Here is a 26,476-nt window from a genome sequence, read left to right as displayed (position 1 = left end):
GGAGCCCCAGCCACTCCTGTGCCTGATTTACACGTCAAGATCATGAACCTTCAGCCCAAGCCTGACACTACAAGTGATACAATGTTTAAAGGGTTTAGGGTGGAGGAGTGAGTCTATTTTGCCTGTAGGGGAAAATGCAGGTAATGTATGTCCAGTGGGTAAATTGTGATGGTTTTAAAATATGTCCACAAATTCTATGATATTCTTCTCAGCAAAAGGTAGAGGCTAATTCCCCTTCCCTTGAATCGTGGCTGGCCTCACTGACTTAATTTTAACCAATAGAATATGGCAGAAGTGATCCTGTGTGATTTCTCTGATGAGGTCACCAACGGGGACACAGCTTTTGCCTTCTTCTTCTTTCTGGAGATGTTTATCTTTGGAACCCAGCCAGCACTGCGTGAAGAGGCCAAGGAGCTCCAGGGAAAGGTCATGTGGAGGTGCTCTGGTCGTAGCCCGTGCTGAGCCCCAGCATCAACCTGCAGACCTGTAGGTAAGTGAGATTTCAGATGATGCCAGCCACCAGCCTCAAGTCACCCCTTCTCTCAGCAAGTTTTAAGTATACAATACCACATCATTAACTGGAGTTGTAGGACTTTCTCCTTAGATCAGCTGAAAGCCGAGTTCTTGTCACACCGCCATGAGCGATTAGGCTCACAGACAATCTGGAGAATGAGAAAAATGGAATTTATTAGGCAAAAAGGGAAAAAAAAGGTAGAGGGGTGGGAGACAGGAACTCTCAGCAGAGTGAGAGTCCTGCTAGCTGGTTTTCCAGCATCGCAGATGGAATTCCAGGTTCCACCCTGGAGTAGGAGAGGCCAGGCTCCTCCTCGCTGCAAACGGAGTGAACTTTAGGAGGCTCCACCCCAGTGTGCACCCTTGGGCTTTCTCAGAGCCACCATGTTGCATATCAGTACTTGTCTTATTTTAGAAAAATCAGTCATGAAAGCCCCGTAGCAAGAAGAAAAATGGTAATATATTGTAGGCTATCATTCTGTGAAATAGCTGTATATGCAAAGTTGCTCCCAAATGCTGAAGAACCAAAGAAGGTGGCCGAGAAATCCAGTGTCGGGAAAGGGTGTTTCATCAGGGAACTTACAGGCAGAAGGGTGGTCTTGGGCAGCAGCAAGACAGGTAGATCTCTGCACTGTTACTCCCCAGACCCAAGGCTGATGGGGAAGGGGTATACCTGCTCCAGCAAGACAATGAAAGGCAACTCTCCAGAACAGACAAGAAGGCTGTGTGTCATATCCGATAATTTGTGTCATATCCTTGGCTTGTGAATCTCTGCTTAACATCAAGGTTGACATGTTCTTACACTAAGGACAGCAAATAAAGTAGGAATCAGGAGACATTCATGGGCCTGGGGCTAATCAGACGTCAGGCTGACAGGTTAGCATCCGAGAGGGAGCCACGTTTGTCTCCACAGTTATAACGCCAGAATCAAATGATTACGCCTGTAAATAAGTACAGAAGAGAAACAGAGGGATTAGATGGGGGGCAGGAATTATTTTTTCTTCCATTACCCAAATTTTCTGTAATATTTTTACTTCAGTAATCCAAGGAAACGCATATATTTTAAAATTTTTATCGTACATTCCCAGTCTAAATCGAGTTACCTCTTTTCACGGACCTCCCTTCCTGCTAAGTCAGGTAAAGTGACTTGGAAGAGGAGCAGGGATAAAGCGGCATCCTATTTCTTGGAGCTTGGGGATCAACAGAGGGTTCACTCTAGAACCCAGATTGCCTACCTTCCCAGCTGATGCCCAATTCCTCGCCCTGTAACCCCCCAATACTAGTTAGTTCTCACCTATATAAACTGAGTATTAGATCCAGTGCCACATTAAATGCGCATTATTTGTGTAAGCAGAAGTCACAGCTGTCTGAGCTTAGAGGCGATATCATCCAGTAGTTGGAGGAGTTGGTCAAAATACATGGGTTGGATACCTACCTCCACCGAGTATTGGCTGAGGACTTGGCAGATGTAATTAAGGACCTCAAGATGAGATCATTCTGGATCAGGTGGGCCCTAAATCCAACAAGTGTCCTTTTAAGAGAGGAAGACATGACAGAGAGCAGGAGGTCATGTGAAGACAGAAGCAGAGATTCACAAGCCAAGGAATGCCCGGGGCCACCGGAAGCTGGAAGAAGCAATGAACACATTCTCCCTTAGAGCCCCAGAGGGAGCCCAGCCCCACCCACCCCTTGATTTGAGTTCTGGCCTCTAGAACTCTGAGAGAATAAATTTTGTTGGATCAAGTCACCCAGTTTGAGGTTGTTTGCAACAATTCTGGGAAACTAATATGATGGATGGGTCTCACAATCCTAACTGGATGAAAAAAATCCAAGTTAGAGAAAACAAGGACACCATCTCAACAGCGTTTCAGAAACATGAAACCCATAGGTTGTACTGTTTAGGAATACATGTGTATTGACAAAAGCGTAACAAAACAAATGGGAATGATGAACACCAAATTTAGAGAAGTGGAAACTGTAAAGAATCCAAAGAAATGCATATATTTTAAAGTTTTTATTGTGCATTCCCAGTCCCAACCCAGTTACATCTTTTCACTGACCTCCCTTCCTGTTAAATCAGGTAAAGTGGCTTGGAAAAGGAGCAGGGATGAAGTGGCATCCTATTTCTTGGAGCTTGGGGATCAACAGAGGGTTCACTCTAGAACCCAGATTGCCTACATTGTACTACCTATACGTTGTACTGTTTAGGAATACATGGATCGCCGGGTGCAGTGGCTCACGCCTGTAATCCCAGCACTTTGGGAAGCTGAGGTGGGTGGATCACGAGGTCAAGAGATCGAGACCATCCTGGTCAACATGGTGAAACCCCGTCTCTACTAAAAATACAAAAAATTAGCTGGGCATGGTGGCATGTGCCTGTAATCCCAGCTACTCAGGAGGCTGGGGCAGGAGAATTGCCTGAACCCAGGAGGCGGAGGTTGCTGTGAGCCGAGATCGCGCCATTGCACTCCAGCCTGGGTAACATGAGTGAAACTCCGTCTCAAAAAAAAAAAAAAAAAAAAAGGAATACATGAGTACTGACAAAAGCATAATGAAACCAAAGTGATGAACACCAAATTTAGAGAAGTGGAAACTGTAAAGGGAAGGAAGGGACTGCAGTGTGGGGAGTGGGAGGTCACAAAGCAAAGGCTTCACCTGTGTGGATAGTAATGCATTTCCCAAGCTGGGTGGTAGAGTGAACGAGGATGGGTATCATAGGTTTACACCTTAGTGTATGTCTTAACTATTTCATTATAATACAATTTAAAAGGGAAGAAATGAAAAAGGACAAAAAGGAAGGTTGACAGCACCTTGAAGGTGGGGGAGCTTCTTTCTTGGATAAACATATGACCTTTCAAGGTCAGAACAGGATGATTTGGTGCATATCTAGCTCCTGATACTAAGCAGGTGAAACTCACTTTGTTAATATTTAGTGTTCTGCTGCTGCTCATAAATAATTCCAACAGTAACCTTTCATTGGAAAAACACCTGTACAGTGCCAACTCTGATTACTCCCTGTGGATACTGCTTAGCTAAAAATTAATATATCATACTTTCTAGAATGACAGAATGTGGGCTGGAATAAGAGAAAACAGTAATTTATAAGATGGAGTTTCTTTTTTCTTTATTCTCAAGTCAACAAAATTATCGAGTCCACATTTGCAGAGTCTTTTATTGGCCTTAATCTTAGGTTGTCTATCAAAAACAATACTGCTGTGGATTAATAAACATCACAAACCCATAATAAACTGCACGGGCCCCTAGTCCTCCTAGGTAATACACGAGCTAAGCTGAAGACCATAAACGTGGGCTGTCGCGCGCTTGCTACCTCGGCGTGGCTGAGGATGCCTGCCGGCTGCACTACCTGTAATATCCACGAGGTGGCAGCAACACCACGGCTGCCAGCCCGGGACCTCCACGGGCGACTGAGGCTGCACAGTTGACGTCCTCATCACCAACTGGGCGGTCCTGGTTTCAAAACCAGATCTGGTTGTTTTCTTTGAGAGCTAGGAGTTAGACAAACACTGTGATTATTTTCAATGAAAAATTATTCATGCCAATCATACAACCATAATTCGATCTCTGGTATAAGCAACCTTCTCTTTCCTTTTTAAAATTTTTTTTGAATATTAGATGGTGAAATCCTGCATTACTTTAAAAACATGCCCGGGCCAAACGACGGAGACTCTAAAAAGATCAGCGGTTGCCAGGGGTTGGGGAGGAGGGAGATGAATTGGTGGAGCATGAAGGATTTTTAAGGCAGTGAAAATACTCTGTATTATAGCATAATGAGTTCTATGTTGTTATACATTTGTCCAAACACATAGAATGTACACCACAAAGAGTGAACACCTATAATCCCAGCACTTGGGACTAAGGTAAACTGTGGACTTTGGGTAATGAGGTAACAAATGTACCCTCTGGGGGATGTTGATAATGAGGGAGGCAGTGCACACGCAGGGCAGGGGTGGGGATATGGGAAATCTCTGTACCTTCTACTCAATTTTGCTGTAAACATAAAACTGCCTTAAAAAGATAAAATCTTTTAAAAATGCCTTTTCCAAAAGTGTGCTAGGTATGTCAACATTTTTAAAATAATGACAATTATGTAGCAAAAGTATGCTGAAAATCTATGTCTACAATATTCAAAGAGAAACAGTCTTCCAAATAATTAGCATTTTATAAATGATAGAACCATTTACAGCAGGAAAATCACAACTGGATCCCGCCATCTCTTCTTGTTGGGCATTATTGCTAAAATTCAGAATCAGCTGAGAAATGGCACATCAAGGCTGTGTCTTACTGCGCCAGATTTGGAAGCTCTGAACCTTGACAGCCTGACTTCCAAAGGATGATTATATGGTGGCCTTCAGAAATTTTCTCAGCAGATGCTGCCTAATTTTCTGTCTCATTTTGTGGAATCTAGGATGTCTCTTCTGTATAACGAACTTAATAATACCACTCCTACTGACCTATGGGTTACTGTGAGACTCAAATGGAATCTAGATTCTCAATAAATATTTGTTCAATAAATGATGAGAAGACTTTAAAAATTGTACTTTTATAGACTACCAAAAACACATAATCCCCCTAGGATTTTGTAACTGTGATATAATGAGAAATATGTATTTGTTCTATCTCCAGTTACTGGCACAGAGCTTCTAAAACCCTTGGAATTTTCCAAGTGATAGGGTGAGAGGAGTGTCTTTTGTTCTTCATGATAAGCATTTCAGCCACACCTGAGTCCACCCTAATGGTAGCCCTCAGGTCCACCACACCTGAGTCCACCTTAGAGGATGGGGCTGGTTGCCAGAGGAACCCACCATGTGATTAGAGGGTTGGAACTTTCAGTCCCACTCCCAGACCTCTGGGGAGGGAAGAGGAGGAGATGGTATTGAGTTCAGTCACAAATGGCCAATGATTTAATCAATCATGACTATGTAGCAAAGTCTCCATAACCATTCTGGATGATGGGGTTCAGAGAGCTTCCGGGTTGAATATATCCATGTGCTAGGAGGGTGGTGCACCCCAGACTCTATAGGAATAGAAGTTTCTGCATTCAGGATCCTTCATGACCTCCCCCAGGTACCTCTTCATCTGGCTGTTCATTTGTTCTTCACTATATCCTTTGTAATACACTGGCAATAGTAGAGTGTTTCCCTAAATTTTGTGTGCTGGCGAGGTATTGGGAAGTGGTTGACTCCTGGGTTGGTAAGAAGACTTTACCGACAACTGTATAGGTTTGAAAAAAGAAAGAAAGTTAAAAAGAATGAACACTGCAGAAGAGTGCAGCGGGGCATCTCAGCAAGAGGACTGAGCACACCCCACAGTGGATTTTTTTTCTTAGGAGTATTTATGGACTTCAAGACGAGAGCTGAAGGGTAATTTGGGCCATATTAGCCTTGTAGATCATGATAAATGATGACATTTGTAGACATTTTGGTGCCTTCAGGTCAGCAAGTGTTGCACAGTGAGTTTCGGCATGGCATTCTGGAGATGCATAGAAATTCTAGTTACTTATAAATTTTAAGTTGAAAAAAGGACTGGAATCAGAAGCTGACTTTAGATACTAGGAAGTTTAATTACTTTGAAATTCCCCCAGATGTGGAGTTTTGCCTGTTTGATGGTCACCAGGTGGTCTTTGCTCCCTTCTAAGTTCCTCAGATAAGGAGTTTTTGTCTTCCGGGCTTGTTCAATGATCACCAGCTGAGTTTCACTCTCCTCACTGTGAGCTGCTAGGCGAATTATCAAACCTAAGCGGGACACGGAAGCCTGATTTATAGCCAAGTCAGACAGAAGCATGAGTCACCCGGGGACCCACGACTTGCAATTGGCATCTGAAGTTGTAAGTGGGCAGTTTTGTGGGACTGGGTACTTAACCTGTGGGGTTTGTGTGAACTCCTGGCAGTTAGTGTCAGAACTGAATTAAATCATAAGATACAAAGTTGGTGTCAGAGAGTTGGAAAATTTGTTAGCTTGGAAAAAAAATGCATTTGGTGTCAGAAGTCTCATCAGAAATATTTTTTTCCTTTAGTAATTACAAATACTGTAGGAAGATTTTCAAAAATGAACGAACTGTGAATCTCCTTCCAACCATTTTGGAACGCAGTTCTCAACTCTGGGAAGGCTTTTTTTTTTTTTTTTTTTTTTTAGACATAAGGTTTCTTTTTTTTTTTTTTTTTTTTTAGTTTCATTCTGTTGCTCTGGAGTGCAATGGCGCGATCTCAGCTCACTGCAAACTCCGTCTCTTGAGTTCAAGCAATTCTCGTGCCTCAGCCTCTTAAGTAGTTGGAATTACAGGCACCCACCACCACACCAGCTAATTTTTGTATTTTTAGTAGAGACAGAATTTCACCATGTTGGCCAGGATGGTCTCAATCTCCTGACCTTGTGATGCACCTGCCTCAGCCTCCCAAAGTGCTGGGATTACAGGCATGAGCCACCACACTCAGCCATAGGAAGGTTTTTTTGTTTTTTTTTTTGAGATGGAGTCTAGCTCTATTGCCAAGCTGGAGGGCAGTGGCACGATCTCGGTTTACTGCAACCTCCACCTCCTAGGTTCAAGTGGTTCTCCTGCCTCGGCCTCCCAAGTAGCTGGGATTACAGAAGCTGCCACAATGCCTAGCTAATTTTTATATTTTTAGTAGTGACAGGGTTTCACCATACTGGCCAGGATGGTCTCGATTTCTTGACCTCATGATCTGCCCACCTCGGTCTCCCAGAGTGCTGGGATTACAGGTGTGAGCCACTGTGCCTGGCCAGTTTTTAAATGTCCCAGTTTTCAGGTTTTTTTTTTTTTTTTTTTTTTTTGCCAGCCAGCAGGGGAGAAGCACCCATTGTTTTGTTGGTGTTTGGTTGGTGGTTGAAGCTCCCCTAGCGATGGTAACATGCAGCCAGGATTGACAGGGAAGTTACCATCATTGAATATTGGCTGTCATTTGGTCAGTTAGTAGAAATGCGTTACTAGTTGGGAAAAAAAAACTGTGTGGCTAGAAATACAGGCTGTGTCTTGATCACTTTTCTTTTTTATGACTGACTTCATACAAAACAAATACACGCTTAATGCAGGCAGAAATGTGAAAAGCACAATCAAAGCAAATGTTACCGGAAAGGGGTCCCAATCCAGACCTCAAGAGAGGGTTGCTGGACCTCGTGCAAGAAAGAATTTGGGGTGAGTCCATAGAGTAAAGTGAAAGCAAGTTTATTAAGAAAGAAACAAAAGGGCTGGGCAGAGTGGCTCACACCTGTAATCCCAGCATGTTGGGAGGCCGAGGCAGGCCCCAATCTCTAAACATAAAGAAAAAGAAAGAAAAAAATGGCTACCCCACAGGCAGAGCAGTGGCGTGGGCTGCTCAGCTGAGTATACTTACATTAACAGTTATTTCTTGATTGTATGCTAAACAAGGGGTGGATTTTATTCATGAGTTTTCCAGGAAAGGGATGGGCAATTCACTGAAGTGAGGGTTCCTCCCACTTTTAGACCATATGGGGTAACTTCCTGACATTGCCATGCATTTGTAAACTGTCAGGGCGCTGGTGGGAGTGTCTCTCAGCATGCTAATGCATCATAATTAGCATATAATGAGCAGTGAGGATGACCAGAGGTCACTTTCAATCACCCTCTTGGTTTTAGGGGGGTTTGGCCACCTTCTTTGCCACAACCTGTTTATCAGCAGGGTCTTTGTGACCTGAATCTTGTGGTGACCTTCTGTCTCATCCTGTGACTAAGAATGCCTTAACCTCCTAGGAATGCAGCCCAGTAGGTCTCAGGCTTATTTTACTCAGCCCCTATTCAAGATGGAGTCACTCTGGTTCAAACATCTCTGACAAAAGCACTCCAAATCTGTAACAGCTGTTAACACATAGGTATGTGTCCTTGCAGGGATTTTTTTCTTGTGCATAAGAATGTATTTCTAAAATAAAAATGGAATCCTGCATGTCTTCTAGTCAGCTTTGTTCACTCAGGAACACAATGTGGATGGACATTTCCCCATGCCAATATTTTTTTTCTATGACACCGTTTTTAAATTAATTAATTAATTTAGAGACAACTCCGTTGCCCGAGCTGGAGTGCATTGGGGCTATCTCAGCTCATTGCAACTTTCACCTCCCGGGCTCAAGCAATTCTCTTGCCTCAGTCTGGGATTACAGGATTACAGCTGGAATTACAGGAGCCCACCATCGTGCCTGGCTAATTTTTGTATTTTCAATAGAGACAGGGTTTCACCATGTTGGCCAGGCTGGTCTCAAACTCCTGACAAGTGATCTGCCTGCCTTGGCCTCCCAAAGTGCTAGAATTACAGGAGTGAGCCACCATGCATGCTGACCTTATCACACAGTTTTTAATAGATATTTTGCAGCTATTGGATGCATAGTTTCTTTACTCTCTTATTTAATATTAAGCTGTTTTCAATTATTCTATGATTAAAACATTATTAATTCCTTCTGTGCACTTTTTTTTTGCATACAGTTCTGATAATTATTTTTTCTTTATTCTTTTCTTTTCTTTTTTTTTTTTTTTTTTTTTTTTTGAGACAAGGTCTCCCTCTCATAGCCAAGGCTGGAATGCAGTGGCATAATCTTAGCTCACCGCAGCCTCACCTTTCCAAGCTCAGTTGATGCTCCCACCTCAGCCTCCCAATTAGTCAGGACTACAGGCCTGTGAAACCATGCTGAGCTTTTTTTTTTTTTTCCTTTTAGTAGAGACAGGGTTTTGCCATGTTGCCCAGGCTATTCTGAACTCCTGGGCTCAAGTGATACTCCTGCCTCGAGCACCAAAAGTGCTAGGATTACAGGCATGAGCCACCACACCCAGCCATTACCCCTTTTTAAATATTTACTCCTGACCAGTTTGGACAGGATTCTAGATGAGTCAGCGACAGGAAACTGAGCTTCTTGAAGGTGCTCATCAACGAACTACCTCCTCATTTCAGCAGTGCCTCCAGAAAAGCTGGCATTCCTAGCCAATACTATCGGGTAGGGTGGTTCAAAATTAGCCAGATATTCACTAAACAAGGATTCTCAAGTTTTGATGTGCATACAAATCACCAGGGAATCTGGTCAAAAATGCAGATTCAGTCCCAGCGTCTCTGGAGTGGGGCGTGAGATTCTACACTGTTTAACCAGTTTGCAGGGCATGCTGGGACTCTGGTCAGTGGACCACACCTGAGGAGCACAGACCACGGCTCTATCACATGAGGCTGAGTACACCTGTGTTTCATCTTTGAGCTTGACTTCCAAAAATAAAGGGTCAGGGTCCAATGGAATATCTACTTTAATAGGTGTTTATCAAGCCAGTTCATTTGATCCTTGTTTTTGAAAGAAGAAAAGTTTTGCCCTTTTAGTCCTCTCTAATTTCCAGGTGACCACAGGCAGCTTTCCTTTTAACCGGGCATGGTGTGTGCTGTGGGCACGGTGGAGCTCCTGGAAGGGGGCATGCTGGGCATGGGTGTGGGGCCAGCCAATACCTGGGTGGCTCACGTCATTCTCCGAGATTGAGGGGCTGCTCTGCTGAGCTGGAGAGGCCAGGGGGACCTCCTAGGGGAACCATGGCTTGGCGTGGTCCTGTGAGGTCCGGGTGCAGGCAGGTGGATCCGGGGGTGATGGGTCCTGGAGTCAGGGTTGGAGGCTATGCTCTCCCTGCCCAGTGTGCTCCAAGGGGCACAGCCAGGGATGTTGCCATGAACCAGGGGCTGTGTCTGCTCTGAAGCCACCAGGCCAGTGTGGGGGCACCAATGGGGATGACCAGGCAGAAGCTGAGATGCCAGGCAGGGGCTGATGTGGTCTGTGAGGGCATGATGGCCACACTGGTTGTCCGTGGAGCCTTGCTCAAGGACGTGGGCGAGTATGCATGTGAGGTGGAGGCTTCCAAGAGCACAGCCAGACTCCGAGTGGAAGGTAAATGCCACAGGAGCCCCATGCACGGCCCTGGAGCAGCCTCGCTCCCCTGGCAGGGCAGGGGGCCACCCCTGGAGCCCAGGCTACTCTGTCCCAGCTGGAAGGGCTCACCCAGGTCCCAGAGCTTCTGTAGCCAGGCCTGGATGATAACGGGGCCAGTATGGGGTCTGCGCGGGCCTCACACCCCATGTATTCTGCTTCCATCTCCCTGTCCAGAAAAAGCAAACAGCTTCACAGAGGAGCTGGCCGACCTGCAGGTGGAGGAGAAAGGCACAGCTGTGTTCACGTGGAAGATGGAGCACCCCACAGCCACCGTGACCTGGCACAATGGCCCCGCGGAGCTTCGGGCCTCAGGGAAGCACCAGCTCAGCCAGGAGGGCCTGACCCTGTGGCTCACCATCCGCACCCTGGAGAAGGCAGACAGCGACACCTACACCTGCGACATCAGCCATGCCCAGACCCAGGCCCAGCTCCTGGTGCAAGGTGAGGCGGCCGAGTGTGCATGGCCCAGGCTTTGAATGGCACTGGAGACTTGGCAGTGGACAGGCCCAGCTTCAGTTTCCTATCACGAGGGTAGTGGGGTGCTCCCTGGCTGGCCACCGAGGCTCCAGCATGGCTGTGAACGAGCTGCCAGCTCTCACTTCCGCGTGTGTTTATTCAGTCACTTTGTGTTTCTCCCTGGGTGGCCGCTGAGGCTCCAGCATGGCTGTGAATGAGCTGCCAGCCCTCACTTCCACGTGTGTTTATTCGGTCACCGTGTGTTTCTCTCATGCGCGCAGGTGCCTGGCCCATGTGTGAGCTCTGCATGTATCTGCACATACAGCCTGTCACCCTTGTCCCAGAGGGACAGCCTGACTCAGCCGTGCCAGGCAACCTCAGGTGCCCCCAGGGAAGAACTGACGGTCATTAGTGTTGTCATTGAGAGTTACACTGGCATCTTAGTCTTTCTCTTGTTGCTTATAACAGAATACCTGAACTGGGTCATTTATAAAGGAAAGTAATTTACTTCTTACATCTCTGGAGACTGGGAAGTCCAAGGTCAAGGGCCACATCTGGTGAGGGTCCTCTTGCTTCAGGGACTCTCTGCAGAGTCCCCAGGAGGTGGCACATGGCATCCCATGGGGAGGGGGCTGAGGGTGCCAGCTCGGGCCTCTCTCTATCTTCTTGTAAAGCCACCACTCCCGTGACAGTGCTTTAACCCGTTAAGCCATTGATCCATGGATGGATTAATCCATTCCTGAGGGCAGAGCCCGCTCACCCAATCCCTTCTTAAAAGCCCCACTCTTTATGTTGCCACATTGGGATTAAGTTTCAACATGAGTGTCCAGGGGGACACTGAGATCCTAGCAGGTGGCTTTTTGATCTTACTGTTTGCCTCTGTGGTTGAGTGGCAGGCAGAGTGAGAACTGTCCTTCTCTCCACGCTGTAGATAAGAAAACTGAAGTTTTAGTGGGTCCATGGCCAGGGCAAGGTCATGGGGCACATTGGCATCAGGGCAGGCGAGGCCCAGCCCCCGCACCACAGCCTCCACTTGGCTCTGGAGTCCTGGGCTGGTGTCCAGACCTGAGTTTGCAGGAGGTCCCTACTGAGGTCTGAGCACAGAGCATTCACAGGGTCCTGTATGTGAAAGGCCCCAGCCTTGATCATCAGAAGTAACACAAACCAGGAATCGTCACTGATTTTTCCTGTGCAGTGGATTTGGTGACCCTGGTGAAAGCATTCTGTTACCACAGTAGAGCACCATGATCTCAACTTGGTACCCATAGTTAATGTTTTAAAAAGTTATCAAAAGTGGCTGGGCGCAGTGGCTCATGTCTGTAATCCCAGCACTTTGGGAGGCCGAGGTGGGGAGATCATGAGGTTAGGAGTTTGAGACCATCTGGCCAACATAGTGAACCCCGTCTCTACTAAAAATACAAAAAATTAGCTGAGTGTGTTGGTATGCCCCTCTAATCCCAGCTACTCGGGAGGCTGAGGCAGGAGAATTGTGTGAACCCAGGAGGCGGCGGTTGCAGTGAGCAGAGATTGCACCACTGCACTCCAGCCTGAGCAACAGAGTGAGACTCCATCTTAAAAGAAAAAAAAAAAAGGGTTTAACATATGAGGATGTGGGCTGGCCTGGTCAGGGAGGCCAAGCCGCTTCCATGTGTGCCATCCACTGATGAGAGCTTTTGTCCATGCGCGTCACCCAGGCAGGGTCGGCTTCTGTGGAGTCATGCCTGGGGGGCACGGTGTACACAGAAGGAATCTGAATGCAGGGCCCGTCTCAATATTCATAAACGGTTGTCTCTTACCATTCCTAATTCAACAGGCAAAAAGCCTCATTTCTAGGAATTCACATTTTCCATCTTCCAATCATTTGATTTAAATTTCAACACAACTGCAGCTTTATTTTTTTGTGTGACAGTCTTCCTCTGTCACCCAGGCTGGAGTGCAATGGCGAGCCTTCTGCTCACTGCAACCTCAGCCTCCTGGGTTCAAGTGATTCTCCTGTCTCAGCCTCCTGAGTAGCTAGGATTGTAGGCACATGCCATCATGCCTGGCTAAGTTTTTTGTATTTTTAGTAGAGACGGGGTTTCACCATGTTGGCCAGGATGGTCTCAAACTCCTGACCTCATGATCCGCCTGCCTCAGCCTCCAAAGTGCTGGGATTATAGGCGTGAGCCACCGCACCTGGCATATTTTTTTTCACACTCCTGTTTCATCTGTTACTAGAAGAGTTAATTTCATGGCACAATTGTAATGACACACACAGCGGGCATTAGCAGGTTTGGGAGCCAGCTGCTTCTGGGAGCACAGCTTGGAAAGAGGGCAGGACTGCACTGGCGTGGTTCTCAGCAGGCTGTGGACTCGCCCAGAAAGCCTTGCAGAAGGACTCCCGAGGTGCAGAGAGGTAGGCTCGGGGCTCCGAGTGGCCCTCAAACAACTATCTTTGGACCGTTCAGCTCTGACCCACTTACTATTTTTGGAGTTCCATCCCTGCAAACTTGTTAAAACACAGCCACCTTGCTCTGTCATGGGGAGCATCTGCCCTGGGGAGCCCCATTGGCCGAGCCTGCCCTGGACAGTGTGGGGCCCCTGAGCAGTCTGTGCCTTTGCAGGCCAGTGGGTGCATGTCATCGAGGACCGGGAGGACGTGTGTTGTGGTCCGTGAGATCGGCACGTTTGCCGGGGGTCTCTTGACCAGCAAGAGGGTCCCAATACCTGGAAGAGAGAGTGCGCAGAAGAAAAGAATGACAGGAAAGTTTAGGGGTCTGGAGGGCTGACGAGGATTGCCCAAGTCAACGATTTATTTTGTGCACAGGGTCTCATTATATACCCTTTAGCCTGCAGTGGCTGACATCAGGTTACTTAGTGAGGTAACTACAACAAAGGAGAAGAGAAAATCACAACATTACAAGCCTAGGGTTCAAGTTAAAACTAGCAAAAGGAGAAGCATACAATCAACTGTCATAAAGATTGATCAAGAAGTCATAAAACAAACAGGTGACCTTTTCTACTTATCCGATAATCAGAAACACAGAAACAAGATCAATTTTACAACGGTCAAACCAAGGTATAAATCTTAGAGGTAACAATTTCAAATGTCATATGAATAGTCACAAGCTTCAGTGAGTACCTGGTAACGGAGTCATAAAACAAGCCCAGAGCAGAAACTTCAAGAAATAGCATGTGCAGTGAAACCACACAGCCTTCACCCAGCCAAACTGTTAGATCAGTGAACCAGAAAACTTCTGCAAAATCAAACTTCTTGCACTTCCTTCTTTCCCTTAGCTCGACTGCGTCCAGGAGGGGAGAAATGTGTCTGGGCTCAAACTCCATTATGGCGGAGACACTTAGGGGTCTCTACGCTGGAGCGATCCCCACAGACGTGGATGTGCAGGAGGGCTCCTCGGCCACCTTCCATAGCCAGATCTCCCCTGCCAACTACGAGCCTATGCACTGGTTCCTGGACAAGACACCCCTGCATATGAATGAACTCAATGAGATCGAGGCCCAGCCCAGGGGCTACCATGTGCTGATGCTGTGGCAGCCGGCACTTAAGGACTCCAGCTCCATCTACTTTGAGGCGGGTGACCAGCAGGCCTCAGCTGCCCTCAGGGTCACTGGTGGGTTTCATGCCCACATTGCCCATGTCACTCAGGGCTGCAGCCAGGTGGAGAGGCGGACATAGCTCAGCCAGTGCCTGTTGTCCCTGGGCTCACAGAGAAGGCCCCATTGGCTTTCTGTGGGGCAGGGGAGTTTGGAAGGCTGAATTGGGCTCCTTCAGAATGAATTCATCTGCGTGGTTTGCAGAACTGTGCTTGGTGTGGCTCGGGCCAGGCTGCATTCCCCCGCAGGGCAGGAGCCCCCTCACTGTGGTGAGGAGATGATGGGGTGATTGTGCGGAGCCTGCCCTGCTCTCTGCACAGCCTGTTGCATGGCCCCAGTGTGAGGGTGACTGGTGGGTGCCAAGCCAGGGTGTTGTCTGGTCTGCAGCGAGAGCCAGGGTTTCCCCATCGGCCCCTGCAGCGGCAGTGTGACAGCATCCCACATGCTCCTGCTTCTCTCTCTGCCCCCCAGAGAAGCCAAGCATCTTCTCCCAGGAGCTCACAGATGCCACGGTCACAGAGGGTGAGGACTTGACCCTGCCATGTGAGACCAGCACCCGTGACATCCCCGTGCACTGGATGAAGGATGGGAAGACCCTGCGGCCATCCACCCAGTGCCAGCTGAGCCACGAGGGCCACCGGGCCCAGCTGCTCATCACCGGGGCAACCCTGCAGGACAGTGGATGCATGCAGGGTGCATGGTGAGCCCCAGCTGCCCGAAGCCCAGCCACGGGCCAGGCACCTGCAGCTCTCTTGTCAGACAGCACCAGCTTCAGGGCAGGGTGTGTGCACCCACAAGGAGCCCAAGGCGGGAGGACCCAGACTCCCGTGCATCCCATGTGGGGTGCCCCCGGTCCCCATGTGCTTTCTGGCATTTCCTGGCACCTGGTCCACCCTGCTTGGCTCCTGCCCTAGCCTCTGCCACCCGCAGGAGCCGCCCTGCAGAACCTCTGCATTCCTGAAGGGCCATCCCTCTGCACATCTGTGTGCCCACCTCCCTTTTTATTTTTGAGTCGGAGTTTCGCTCTTGTTGCCCAGGCTGGAGTGCAATGGCATGATCTCGGTTCACTGCTACCTCTGCCTCCCAGGTTTAAGCGATTCTCCTGCCTCAGCCTCCTGAGTAGCTGGGATTACAGGCATGTGCCACCAGGCTCGGCTAATATTGTTTGTATTTTTAGTAGAGACAGGGTTTCTCCATGTTGGGCAGGCTGGTCTCAAACGCCTGTCCTCAGGTGATCCGCCCACCTCAGCCTTCCAAAGTGCTGGGATTACAAGCATGAACCATCGCACACAGCCCTAATCTCCCTTTTTAGGAGGTGCAGCCACAGTGGCTTAGGGCCCACCGTGACCTCATTTGACCTTATTTCCCTTGTCACAGCCACAGTCGGAGGTTTGGGCTAGGGCTTCCACCTGTGAATTTGGGGGCACAGGTCCCTGACACCTGCCTGTCTGTTTTCCCACTTGATTCACCCTTTCTACCCCTCACCTTCAGAGCTGACCCTTTCCAGAAGTCCTGAGGTCCCTGCCACATGCCCCACAGGAGAAGGGGGAGGTGGGCCTGCCAGCACCCTGCAGCCAATGTCCCCAGCTCTCCACCCCCTACTGGGGACCCCTCGTGGACTTCAGGGCAGGGAGGGTGAGCTGAGCCCATGCCTGTCCGCAGCCCAGTCGGTGCGGTTCCGGGAGGCCCTGAAGGACCTGGAGGTGCTGGAGGGTGGTGCTGCCACACTGTGCTGCATGCTGTCATCTGTGGCCGCACCCGTGGAGTCATGCTGTGGGGACAGCATCCTGAGGCCAGGTGACAAATACAGACTAAGCCAGGAGGGTGCTGTGCTGCAGCTGGTGGTCCGGGACCTGTGGCTGCAGGACAGCGGGCCATACTCATGCTCCTTCGGGGACCAGACGACTTCTGCCACCCTCACAGTGACAGGTCAGTGTCTCTGTCCACCCTGCCCATGTGGCCCAGTGATGCCGCCTCCTCCAACACAGGGGAGCAAAGACGGTGTGCTCTCTGTGTCTGTCTGACCCTCCTGCAGCTCTGCCTGCTCAGTTCATTGAGAAACTGAGGAACAAGGAGGCCACGGAAGGGGCCACGGCCATGCTGCGGTGTGAGCTGAGCGAGGCGGCCCCCGTGGAGTAGAGGAAGGGGTCTGAGACCCTCAAAGATGGGGACAGATACAGCCTGAGGTGGGACGGGACCAAGTGTGAGCTGCAGATTCGTGGCCTGTCTGTGGCAGACACTGGGGAGTACTCGTGTGTGTGGGGGCAGACAGGACATCAGCCATGCTCACTGCCAAGGGTAATGACCTCACGTGGCTGCGTGGACTGATGTGGGTGTGTGGCCTCCTCCGTGTGCAGTTGCAGGCACCACACACCTCCTTGCGGGTGCTTGTTTCCTCTGCCTCCTGCGGTTTCCTCTGTCCCCTCTGCTCATGGGTCCCAATGTTATCCTGTGCCCTGGTGTCTGTACTGAGCTCCAGCCACGTGACCTTGGGTACCAGTCATCGTGGTAGGGAAGGAATTCCTGCCTTGTTGCCTTCCCCCTGCCTCCCATCACCCCCTAATCAATCAACTTTCTGCCAGCCTTCATTTGAGCCCTGCAGTCTCAGCCACAGGGTCTCATGTCCTTGGAGGGAGGCCTCTGGTGCCTAGCAAGGGGAGGCTGGACCTAGAGCCCTGGGCCCTGCATGCTGGCCCTGGTTCTGTGTAGCCTTGTGGGGCAAACAGTCCCCACGGCACCTGAGGGCCTAAGGTGACCTGGTCCCTACCCTGGAGTCTGGGGGCCACGGCCCCACTCTGCGATCTGAATATATATCTGTGCCCGGGGAGGGAAGACGGAACCTATAGCCCCAGGCCCTGGCATCGGCCTGGGATCTGGGGGACTCAGCTCTGCCCTCAGGTCTGGGGCACAGGGCCTCACCCAGCAGCTCTCCAGCCAGCTCCCACCTGTGTACCAGGGAGGAGTACACACCCCTGCCCTGGGCCCTGGGGGCTGTGGCCCCGCAGGGTTGTGGGTGGGGTCCGGGGTGAGAGGCCAGCCTCCTAAGCCCTGGGCAGATCTCGCCCCTCCCTGCTTTCCCACTGCTCTGCCTCCTCACTCCCGAATCGCAGACCAGTGGTCCCCACTGCCATCTGAGGCAGCACCGCCTGTGAAGCCAGGCCAGGGAGCTGGGGGGAGCCCAGGCCCTCATCTGCTGGCCTGGAGAGCGATGCCTGGTGCAGATCTGGAGCTGACCCTGCCCCCTGCCTCCTGCCTGCTGCAGCCCCACACCCCATGTTCCAGGAACCGCTGCAGAGTCTGCAGGTGGAGGAGGGCTCCAGAGCCAGCCTGCAGTGTGAGCTATCTGCGCCCACTGCTACAGTTGTCTGGAGCAAGGGTGGCCTGGAGCTGCGGGCCGACGGGCACTGGGAGCCACGGCTTCAGGGCTGCATGGTGGAGGTGGTGTTACAGGACCTGCTTTGTGAAGACACTGGCAAGTACACCTGCACCTGCAGCTCCCAGAGCACCAGCGCCACCCTCACCGTCACAGGTGGGCTTCCAGGCTGGCCTGGCCCAGGATCTAGTGCAGTTCCAGTGTTCCAGGCTGACCCTTGGGGCTGCCTTTCCACCTGGGGGTCCCAATTGAGGAGATGGCTCCACAAGGTGGGGGTCGGACCCAGCCCAAGGGCCTGCTCCTTCCCAGTAGCCGCTCTCTGCAGTTCCCTTCCCCACCCTGCCCTGTATCATGCTCGCTGTGCGTTCCCCCTTATAGCCCTTCAGGGACCTGCCCTCACGCCCTGTTCCTCCCCCGCAGCGGCACCTGTGTGGTTCCTGCGAGAGCTGCAGCCCCAGGAGGTGGACGAGGGAGACATGGCACACCTGCATTGCAAGCTGAACCGGGCGGGTGCCAGTGTGGAGTGGCGCAAGGGCTCCCTGCAGCTCTTCCCTTGTGCCAAGTACTGGATGGTGCAGGACGGGGCCACTGCAGAGTTGCTGGTATGCGGTGCGGAGCAGGAGGACACGGGTGACTACACGTGCGACACGGGCCACACGCAGAGCACAGCCAGCCTCTCTGTCCATGGTGAGCTGCTCGCCAGCCCTGCCTCCCACAGCCCTTCACCCTTGGTCAGTGGCCAGGGGCGCTAAGTGTGCCTTCCTGCATTTCCCCCAGTCCCCAGGCCCAAGTTCAAGACCTGGCTGCAGAGCCTGGAGCAGCAGACGGGTGCCATAGCCCAGCTGTGCTGTCAGCTGAGCGAAGCAGAGCGGGGGGGGGGGGGGGGCGGGCACAGTGCAATGGCTCAAGGAGGGCGTGGAGCTGCAGGCGGGTCCCAAGTATGAGATGAGCAGCCTGGGGGCCACTCGGGAGCTGTTGATCCACCAACTGGAGTCTAAGGACACGGGCGAGTATGCCTGTGTGACAGGTGGCCAGAAAACCGCTGCCTCCCTCAGGGTCACAGGTGAGCCTTGGGGCCTCCCGGAGGAGAGGGTGAGCCACTCCCTGCCATCCACCCCTCATGGTGACCTTCTGGGTGCACCTGAGCCCTTCTCTCATGCTGTCTTCCTCCTCACTCCCACACCTCCCAGCGTCCCTGTCGGGGCTCTCTGAGAGAAGCTGGGCTGCAGGGAAACAGGCTGTAGCCCCTCAAGTCCACCTGCGGCTGGTGTGTGGGTGTCCTGCTGACCGCTCCTGTTTCTCCCGCAAGCCTTGCCTCCCTGCTGTGCTAGCCAGAGTGGGGCTGCGGTATGCGAATGGACAGCCCACGACCCCTTCCCAATGATTCCTCAGACACAACTGCCTCTTGGCCTACACCCCCGGCCCAGGTTCTGTCCCCAAAGAGCTGTCATGGCGGGATCTGTGCTTGTGAGCACATCGGGGGATGGAAACCATGTGGGACAGATGTGCTGTGGCACAGGAGTGTGAGGGTGCCCAGGAAGGCTTCCTGGAGGAGGGGGTGTGGGAGCTTGGCCTGGGCTCTTTTACTTGGCTGGTAAAGGGGACCCTCTTGCCTCACCCCTCAGAGCCTGAGGTGACCATTGAGAGGGGGCTGGTTGATGCAGAGGTGCCAGCCAACGAGGATGTCCAGTTCAGCTGCGAGGTGTCCTGGGCTGGAGCCACAGACGTGCAGTGGTGCCTGCAGGGCCTGCCACTGCAAAGTCCCACACCTCTGTCACAGAGGTGACAGAGGTGGCCATGTGGGATGGCCGCATCCAAACCCCGTGGCTGAAGGGCGTGACACCTGAGGACACCAGCACTGTCTCCTTCCACATGGGTGGCCCCGCTTCCTCCGCCCAGCTCACTATCAGAGGTAGCCGCAGGCAGGCCCCTCCAGTGACTGCACTGGGGATGGAGACAGACAGCAAAGGTCCCTGCCTTTGAAGCCTGGGGGCCTGGCAGGGAGGTAGACCTGTGAGCTGGCACTTCAGGGTGGCCCCAGGATGTCAGGGGAGAGTGGGCTGAGCCAGGCTGGTGGGGTAGGTGGGCGTGGGCTTCCCATACGTTGACAGTGTTGGAGTTTGGGTCTTGGCCCTCGTGGGGGCCACTGCAAACCGGGGTCACTGTAAACCGGGGCTGCAGCAAACTGGGGCCACTGCAAACCGTAGCCTGAAGGACAAGAGCAAAAAAGTCAGCCAAGCCAAGCCATTGCACTCCAGACTGAAGGACAAGAGCAAAAAAGCCAGCCACCCCAAGCCATTGCACCAAGCCAAGCCATTGCACTCCAGCCTGAAGTACAAGAGCAAAAAGCCAGTCTAGACAAGCAATTGCACTCCAGCCTGAAAGAGAAGAGTAAAAAAGCCAGCCAAGCCAAGTCGTTGTACTCCAGCCTGGACTAGAGCAAAAAAGTCACCGAAGCCAAGCCATTGCACTCCAGCCTGAAGGACAAGAGCAAAAAAGCAAACCAAGCCAAGCCATTGCACTCTAGCCTGAAGGACAAGAGCAAGAAAACCAGCCAAGACAAGCCATTGCACTGCCGCCTGAAGGACAAGAGCAAAAAAGCCAGTCAAGCCAAACCATTGCACTTCAGCCTGATGGACAAGAGCAAAAAATCCAGCCAAGCCAAGCCATTTTACTCCATCATGAAGGACAAGAGCAAAAAAGCCATCCAAGCCAAGCCACTGCACTCCAGCCTGAAGGACAAGAGCAAAAAAGCCAACCAAGCGAAGCCATTGCAGGAAGCCAAGCCATTGCACTCGAGCCTGAAGAAGAAGACCAAAAAAGCCAGCCAAGCCAGACCACTGCACTCTAGCCTGAAGCACAAGGTTAAAAAAGCCAGCCAAGTCAAGCCATTGCACTTCAGCCAGAAGGACAAGGGTGAAAGAGCGAACCAAGCCAAGCCATTGCACCAAGCCAAGCCATTGCACTCCAGCCTGAAGGACAAGAGCAAAAAAGCCAGGCAAGCCAAGTCATTACACTCCTGCCTGAAAGTCAAGAGCAAACGAGCCAGCCAAGCCAAGCCATTGCACTCCAGCCTGAAGGACAAGAGCAAAAAAGCCAGCCAAGCCAAGCCATTGCACTACAGCCTGACGGCCAAGAGGAAATTAGCCAGCCAAGCCAAGCCATTGCACTCCAGCCTGAAGGCCAAGAACAGAAAACCAACCAAGCCAAGTCATTGCGCCAAGCCACGCCATTGCAATCTAGCCTGAAAGACAAGAGCAAAAAAGCCACACAAGCCAAGCCATTGCACTCCAGCCTGAAGGACAAGAGCAAAAAAAGCCAGCCAGGACAAGTCATTGCACCAAGCCAATCCATTGCACTCCAGCCTGAACGACAAGAACAAAAAAGCCAGCCAAGCCAAGCCATTGCACTCCTGCCTTAAGGACAAGAGCAAAAAACCAGCCAAGCCAAGCCATTGCACCCCCGTGTGAAGGTCAAGAGAAAAAAAGCCATCCAAGGCAAGCCATTGCACTCTAGCCTGAAGCACAAGAGCAGAAAATGCAACCAAGCCAAGCTATGGCACTGCAGCCTGACGGACAAGAGAGAAAAAGCTAGTCAAGCAAAGCCATTGCACCAAGCCAAGCCATTGCACACTAGCCTGAAGGACAAAAGCATAAAAAGCCAGCCAAGCCAAGCCATTGCACTTCTGCCGGAAGGACAAGAGCAAAAAAGCCAATCCACGCCAAGCCACGCCATTGGACTCCAGCATGAAGGGCAAGAGAACACAAGCCAGCCAAGTGAAGCCATTGCACCAAGAAAAGCCATTGCACTCCAGGCTGAAGGACAAGTCCAAAAAAGCCAGCCAAGCCAAGCCATTGCAACAAGCCAAGGCATTGCAGTCCAGCCTGAAGGACAAGACCAAAAAAGCCAGCCAAGCCAAGCCATGGCACTCCAGCCAGAAGGACATGGGCAAAAAACCAGCCAAGCCAAGCTATGGCACTCTAGCCTGAAGGAGAAGAGCAAAAAAGGCAGCCAAGCCAACCAATTACAATACAGCCTGAAGAACAAGACCAGAAAAGCCAGCCAAGCCAAGCCATTGCACTTCAGCTTGAAGGACAAGAGCAAAAAACCAGCCAAGCCAAGCCACTGCACCAAGCCAAGGCACTGCAATCCAGCCTGAAGGACAAGAGCAAAAAAGCGAGCCAAGACAAGCCATTGCACTCCAGCCTGAAGGACAAGAGCAAAAAAGCGAGCCAAGCCAATCCATTGCACTCCAGCCTGAAGGACAAGAACAAAAAAGCCAGCCAAGACAAGCCATTGCACTCCAGCCTGAAGGAGAAGAGCGAAAAAGCCAGCCAAGCCAAGCCATTGCACCAAGCCAAGCCATTGCACTCCAGCCTGAAGGACAAGAGGAGAAAAGCCAGCCAAGCCAAGCCATTGCACCAAGCCAAGCCATTGCACTCCAGGATGAAGGACAAGAGCAAAAAAGCCAGTAAAGCCAAGCCATTGCACCAAGCCAAGCCACTGAAGTACAGCCTGAAGGGCAAGATCAAAAAAGCCAGCCAAGCCAGGCCATTGCACAAAGCCAAGCAATTGCACTCCAGCCTGAAGCACAAGAGCAAAAAAGCCAGCCAAGCCAAGGCATTGCACCAAGCCAAGCCATTGCACTCCAGCCTGAAGGACAAGAGCAAAAAAGCCAGCCAAGCCAAGCCATTGCACTACAGCATGACGGCCAAGAGGAAATTAGCCAGCCAAGCCAAGCCATTGCACTCCAGCCTGAAGGCCAAGAACAGAAAACCAGCCAAGGCAAGCCATTGCACCAAGCAAAGCCATTGCAATCTAGCCTGAATGACAAGAGCAAAAAAGCCACACAAGCCAAGCCATTGCACTCCAGCCTGAAGGACAAGAGCAAAAAAGACACCCAATCCAAGCAATTGCACTCCAGCCTGAAGGACAATAGCAAAAAACCCAGTTGAGGCAAGCCGTTGCACTCCAGGCTGAAGGAAAAGACCAAAAAAGCCAGCCAAGCCAAGCCATTGCACCAATCCAAGCCATTGCAGTCCAGCCTGAAGGACAAGACCAAAACAGCCAGCCAAGCCAAGCCATTGCACAAAGCTAAGCGATTGCACTCCAGACTGAAGCACAACAGCGAAAAAGCAAGCCAAGCCATTGCACTCCAGCCTAAAGGCCAAGAGGAAAATAGCCAGCCAAGCAAAACCATAGCACTACAGCCTGAAGGACAAGAATAGAAAACCAACCAAGCCAAGCCATTGCACCAAGCCAAGCCATTGCACTCCAGCCTGAAAGACAAGAGCAAAAAAGCCAGCCAAGCCAAGCCACTGCATTCGAGCCTGAAGGACAAGAGCAAAACCACCAGCCAAGCCAAGCCATTGCACTCCAGCCTGAAGGACAAGAGTATAAAATCCAAGCCAACCCAGCCAAGACATTGCACTCCAGGCTGAAAGACAACCGCAAAAAAGCCATTCGAAGCCAATCCACACCATTGCAGTCTAGCCTGAAGGACAAGAGCAAAAAAGACAGCCAAGCCAAGCCATTGCAGTCCAGCCTGAAGGCCAAGAGGAAAATAGCCAGTCAAGCAAAGGCACAGCACTCCAGCCTGAAGGACAAGAACAGAAAACCAGCCAAGCCAAGCCATTGCACCAAGCCAAGCCATTGCACACCAGCCTGAAAGACAAGAGCAAAAATCCAGCCAAGCCAAGCCATTGCACTCAAGCCTAAACGACAACAGCAAAAAAAGTCAGCCAAGCCAACTCACTGCACCAAGCCAATCCATTGTACTCCAGCCGCAAGGACAAGAGCATAAAGAGCCAGCCAAGCCAAGCCACTGCACACCAGCCTGAAGGACAAGAGTAAAAAACCAGCCAAGCCAAGCCATGGCACTGTCGAATGAGGGACAAGAGCAAAAAAGCCAGAAAACAAAAGGCATTGCACTCCAGCCTGAAGGACAAGAGCAAAAAACCAGCCAAGCCAAGCCATTGAACTGCAGCCTGAAGGACGACAGCAAAAAAGCCAGCCAAGCCAAGCCACTGCACTCCAGCCTGAAGGACAAGAGCAAAAAAGCCATGCAAGCCAAGCCATTGCACTCCAGCCTGAAGGACAAGAGCCAAAAAGGAAGCCAAGCCAAGCCATTGCACTTCAGTCTGAAGGAGAAGAGCAAAAAAGTAAGCCAAGCCAAGCCATTGCACTCCAACCTGAAGGACAAGAACAAAAAAGCCAGTCAAGCCAAGCCACTGCACTCCAGCCTGAAGGACAAGAGCAAAAAAAACGAGCCAAGCCAAGCCATTGCACTCTAGCCTGAAGGACAAGAGCAAGAAAGCCAGCCAAGTAAAGCCATTGCAGTTCAGCCTGAAGGACAAGAGCAAAAAAGCCAGCCAAGCCAAACCACTGCACTCCAGCCTGAAGGATAAGAGAAAAAGCCCCAGGCAAGCCAAGCCATTGCACTCCAGCCTGAAGGACAAGAGTATAAAATCCAAGCAACCCAGCCAAGACATTGCACTCCAGCTTGAAGGACAACAGCAAAAAGCCAGCCAAGCCAAGCCATTGCACTCCAGTCTAAAGGACAAAAGTAAAAAAGCGAGCCACGCCAAGCCATTGCACCAAGCCAAGCCACTGCATTCCAGCCTGAAGGACAAGAGCATAAAAGGCAGCCAAGTCAAGCTGTTGCACTCCAGGCTGAGGGAAAAGAGCAAAAAAGCCAGCCAAACCAAGCCATGGCACTCTAGCCTGAAGGACAAGAGCATAAAAGCGAGCAAAGCCAAGCCATTGCACTACAGACTGGAGGACAAGAGCAAAAAAGCCAGCCAAGCCAAGCCATTGCACCAAGCCAAGGCATTGCACTCCAGCCTGAAGGACAAGAGCGGAAAAGCCAGCCAAGCCAAGCTATTGCACTCCAGCCTTAAGGACAAGAGGAAAACAGCCAGTCACGCCAAGCCACAGCACCATGCCAAGCCATTGCACTCCAGCCTGAAGGACAAGAGCAAAAAAGTCATCCAAGGCAAGCCATTGCACTCCAGCCTGAAGGACAAGAGCAAAAAAGCCAGTCAAGTCAAGCCGTTGCACCAAGTGAAGCCATTGCACTCCAGCCTGAAGGACAAGAGCAAAAATGCTAGCAAAGCCAAGCAATTGCACTCCAGCCTGAAGGACAAGAGCGAAAAAGCCAGCCAAGCCAAGCTATTGCACTCCAGCCTTAAGGACAAGAGGAAAACAGCCAGTCACGCCAAGCCACAGCACCATGCCAAGCCATTACACTCCAGCCTGAAGGACAAGAGCAAAAAAGTTAGCCAAGGCAAGCCATTGCACTCCAGACTGAAGGACAAGAGGAAAAAAGCTAAGACAAACCAGCCAAGCCATTGCACTCCAGCCTGAAGGACAAGAGCAAAAAAGCCAGCGAAGCAAAGCCATTGCACTCCAGGCTGAAGGACAAGAGCAAAAAAGCCAGGCATACCAAGCGGTGGCACAAAGCCAAGGCATTGGACTCTAGCCTGAAAGCCAAGAGCAAAAAAGCCAGCCAAGCCAAGACACTGCACTCCAGGCTGATAGACAAGAGGGAAAAAGCCAGTCAAGCCAAGCCATTGCAATCCAGACTGAATGACAAGAGGAAAAAAGCCAGCCACGCCAAGCCATTGCACTCCAGCCTGAAGGACAAGAGCAACAAAGCCAGCCAAGCGAACTCATTGCACTCCAGCCTGAAGGAGAAGAGAAAAAAGGAAGCCAAGCCAAACTATTGCACTCCAGCATGAAGGATAAGAACAAAAAAGACAGCCAAGCCAAGTCACTGCACTAAGCCAAGCCATTGCACTCCAGCCTGAAGGACAAGAGAAAAAGCAAGCCAAGCGAATCCATTGCACTCCAGCCTGAAGAACAAGAGCAAAAAAGCCAGCCAAGCCAAGCCATAGCACTCCAGCCTGAAGGACAAGTACAAAAAACCGAAGTGAAGCCAGCCAAGCCATTGCAATCCAGCCTGAAGGGCAACAGCAAAAAAGCCAGCCAAGCCAAGCCATTGCACTCCAGCATGAAGGACAAGAGAAAAAAAGCCAGCCAAGCCAAACCACTGCACTCCAGCCTGAAGGATAAGAGCAAAAAAGCCAGGCATCCCAGGCCATCGCACTCCAGTCTGAAGGACAAGAGTAAAAAATCCAGCCAAGTCAAGCCATTGCACTCTAGTTTGAAGGAGGATAGCAAAAAAGCTAGTCAAGCCAAGTCACTGCACTCCAGACTGAAGGACAAGAGCGAAAAAGTCAGCCAAGCCAAGCAATGGCACTCCAGCCTGAAGAACAAGAGCAAAAAAGCCAGCCAAGCCAATTCATTGCACTCCAGTCTGAAGGACAAGAGCAAAAAAGGGAGCCAAGCCAAGCGATTTCACTCCAGCCTGAAGGACAAGAGCAAAAAAGTCAGACAAGCCAAACCATTGCACTTCACCCTGATGGACAAGAGCAAAAAATCCAGCCAAGCCAAGCCATTTTACTCCATCATGAAGGACAAGAGCAAAAAAGCCAGACAAGCCAAGCCACTGCACTCCAGCCTGAAGGACAAGAGCATAAAAGCCAACCAAGCGAAGCCATTGCACGAAGCCAAGCCATTACACTCCAGCCTGAAGAAGAA

General features: G+C 50.9%; 1 protein-coding gene across 1 annotated transcript; it reads left to right on the top strand.

Annotated features, from left to right (window-relative positions):
* Nucleotides 1-285: 285 nt before the first annotated feature.
* On the top strand, nucleotides 286-19,259 carry LOC135272931 (obscurin-like). The gene is given in 16 exon segments (XM_064371651.1): nucleotides 286-437; nucleotides 10,223-10,410; nucleotides 10,627-10,893; nucleotides 13,512-13,550; nucleotides 14,280-14,519; nucleotides 14,974-15,195; nucleotides 15,815-15,828; nucleotides 16,143-16,431; nucleotides 16,538-16,759; nucleotides 16,762-16,800; nucleotides 17,401-17,511; nucleotides 17,765-18,031; nucleotides 18,296-18,562; nucleotides 18,653-18,724; nucleotides 18,771-18,938; nucleotides 19,066-19,259. Coding segments are annotated over 16 exon segments (2,751 nt in total).
* Nucleotides 19,260-26,476: the final 7,217 nt, after the last annotated feature.

Source organism: Aotus nancymaae, unplaced genomic scaffold (genome assembly GCF_030222135.1).
Source record: "Aotus nancymaae isolate 86718 unplaced genomic scaffold, 86718_ANA_hifiasm-v0.15.2.pri h1tg000155l, whole genome shotgun sequence".
Taxonomy (NCBI): Eukaryota; Metazoa; Chordata; class Mammalia; order Primates; family Aotidae; genus Aotus; species Aotus nancymaae.
Note: the sequence above shows the minus strand (reverse complement) of the source record. Positions and strands in the feature narration are given on the sequence as shown.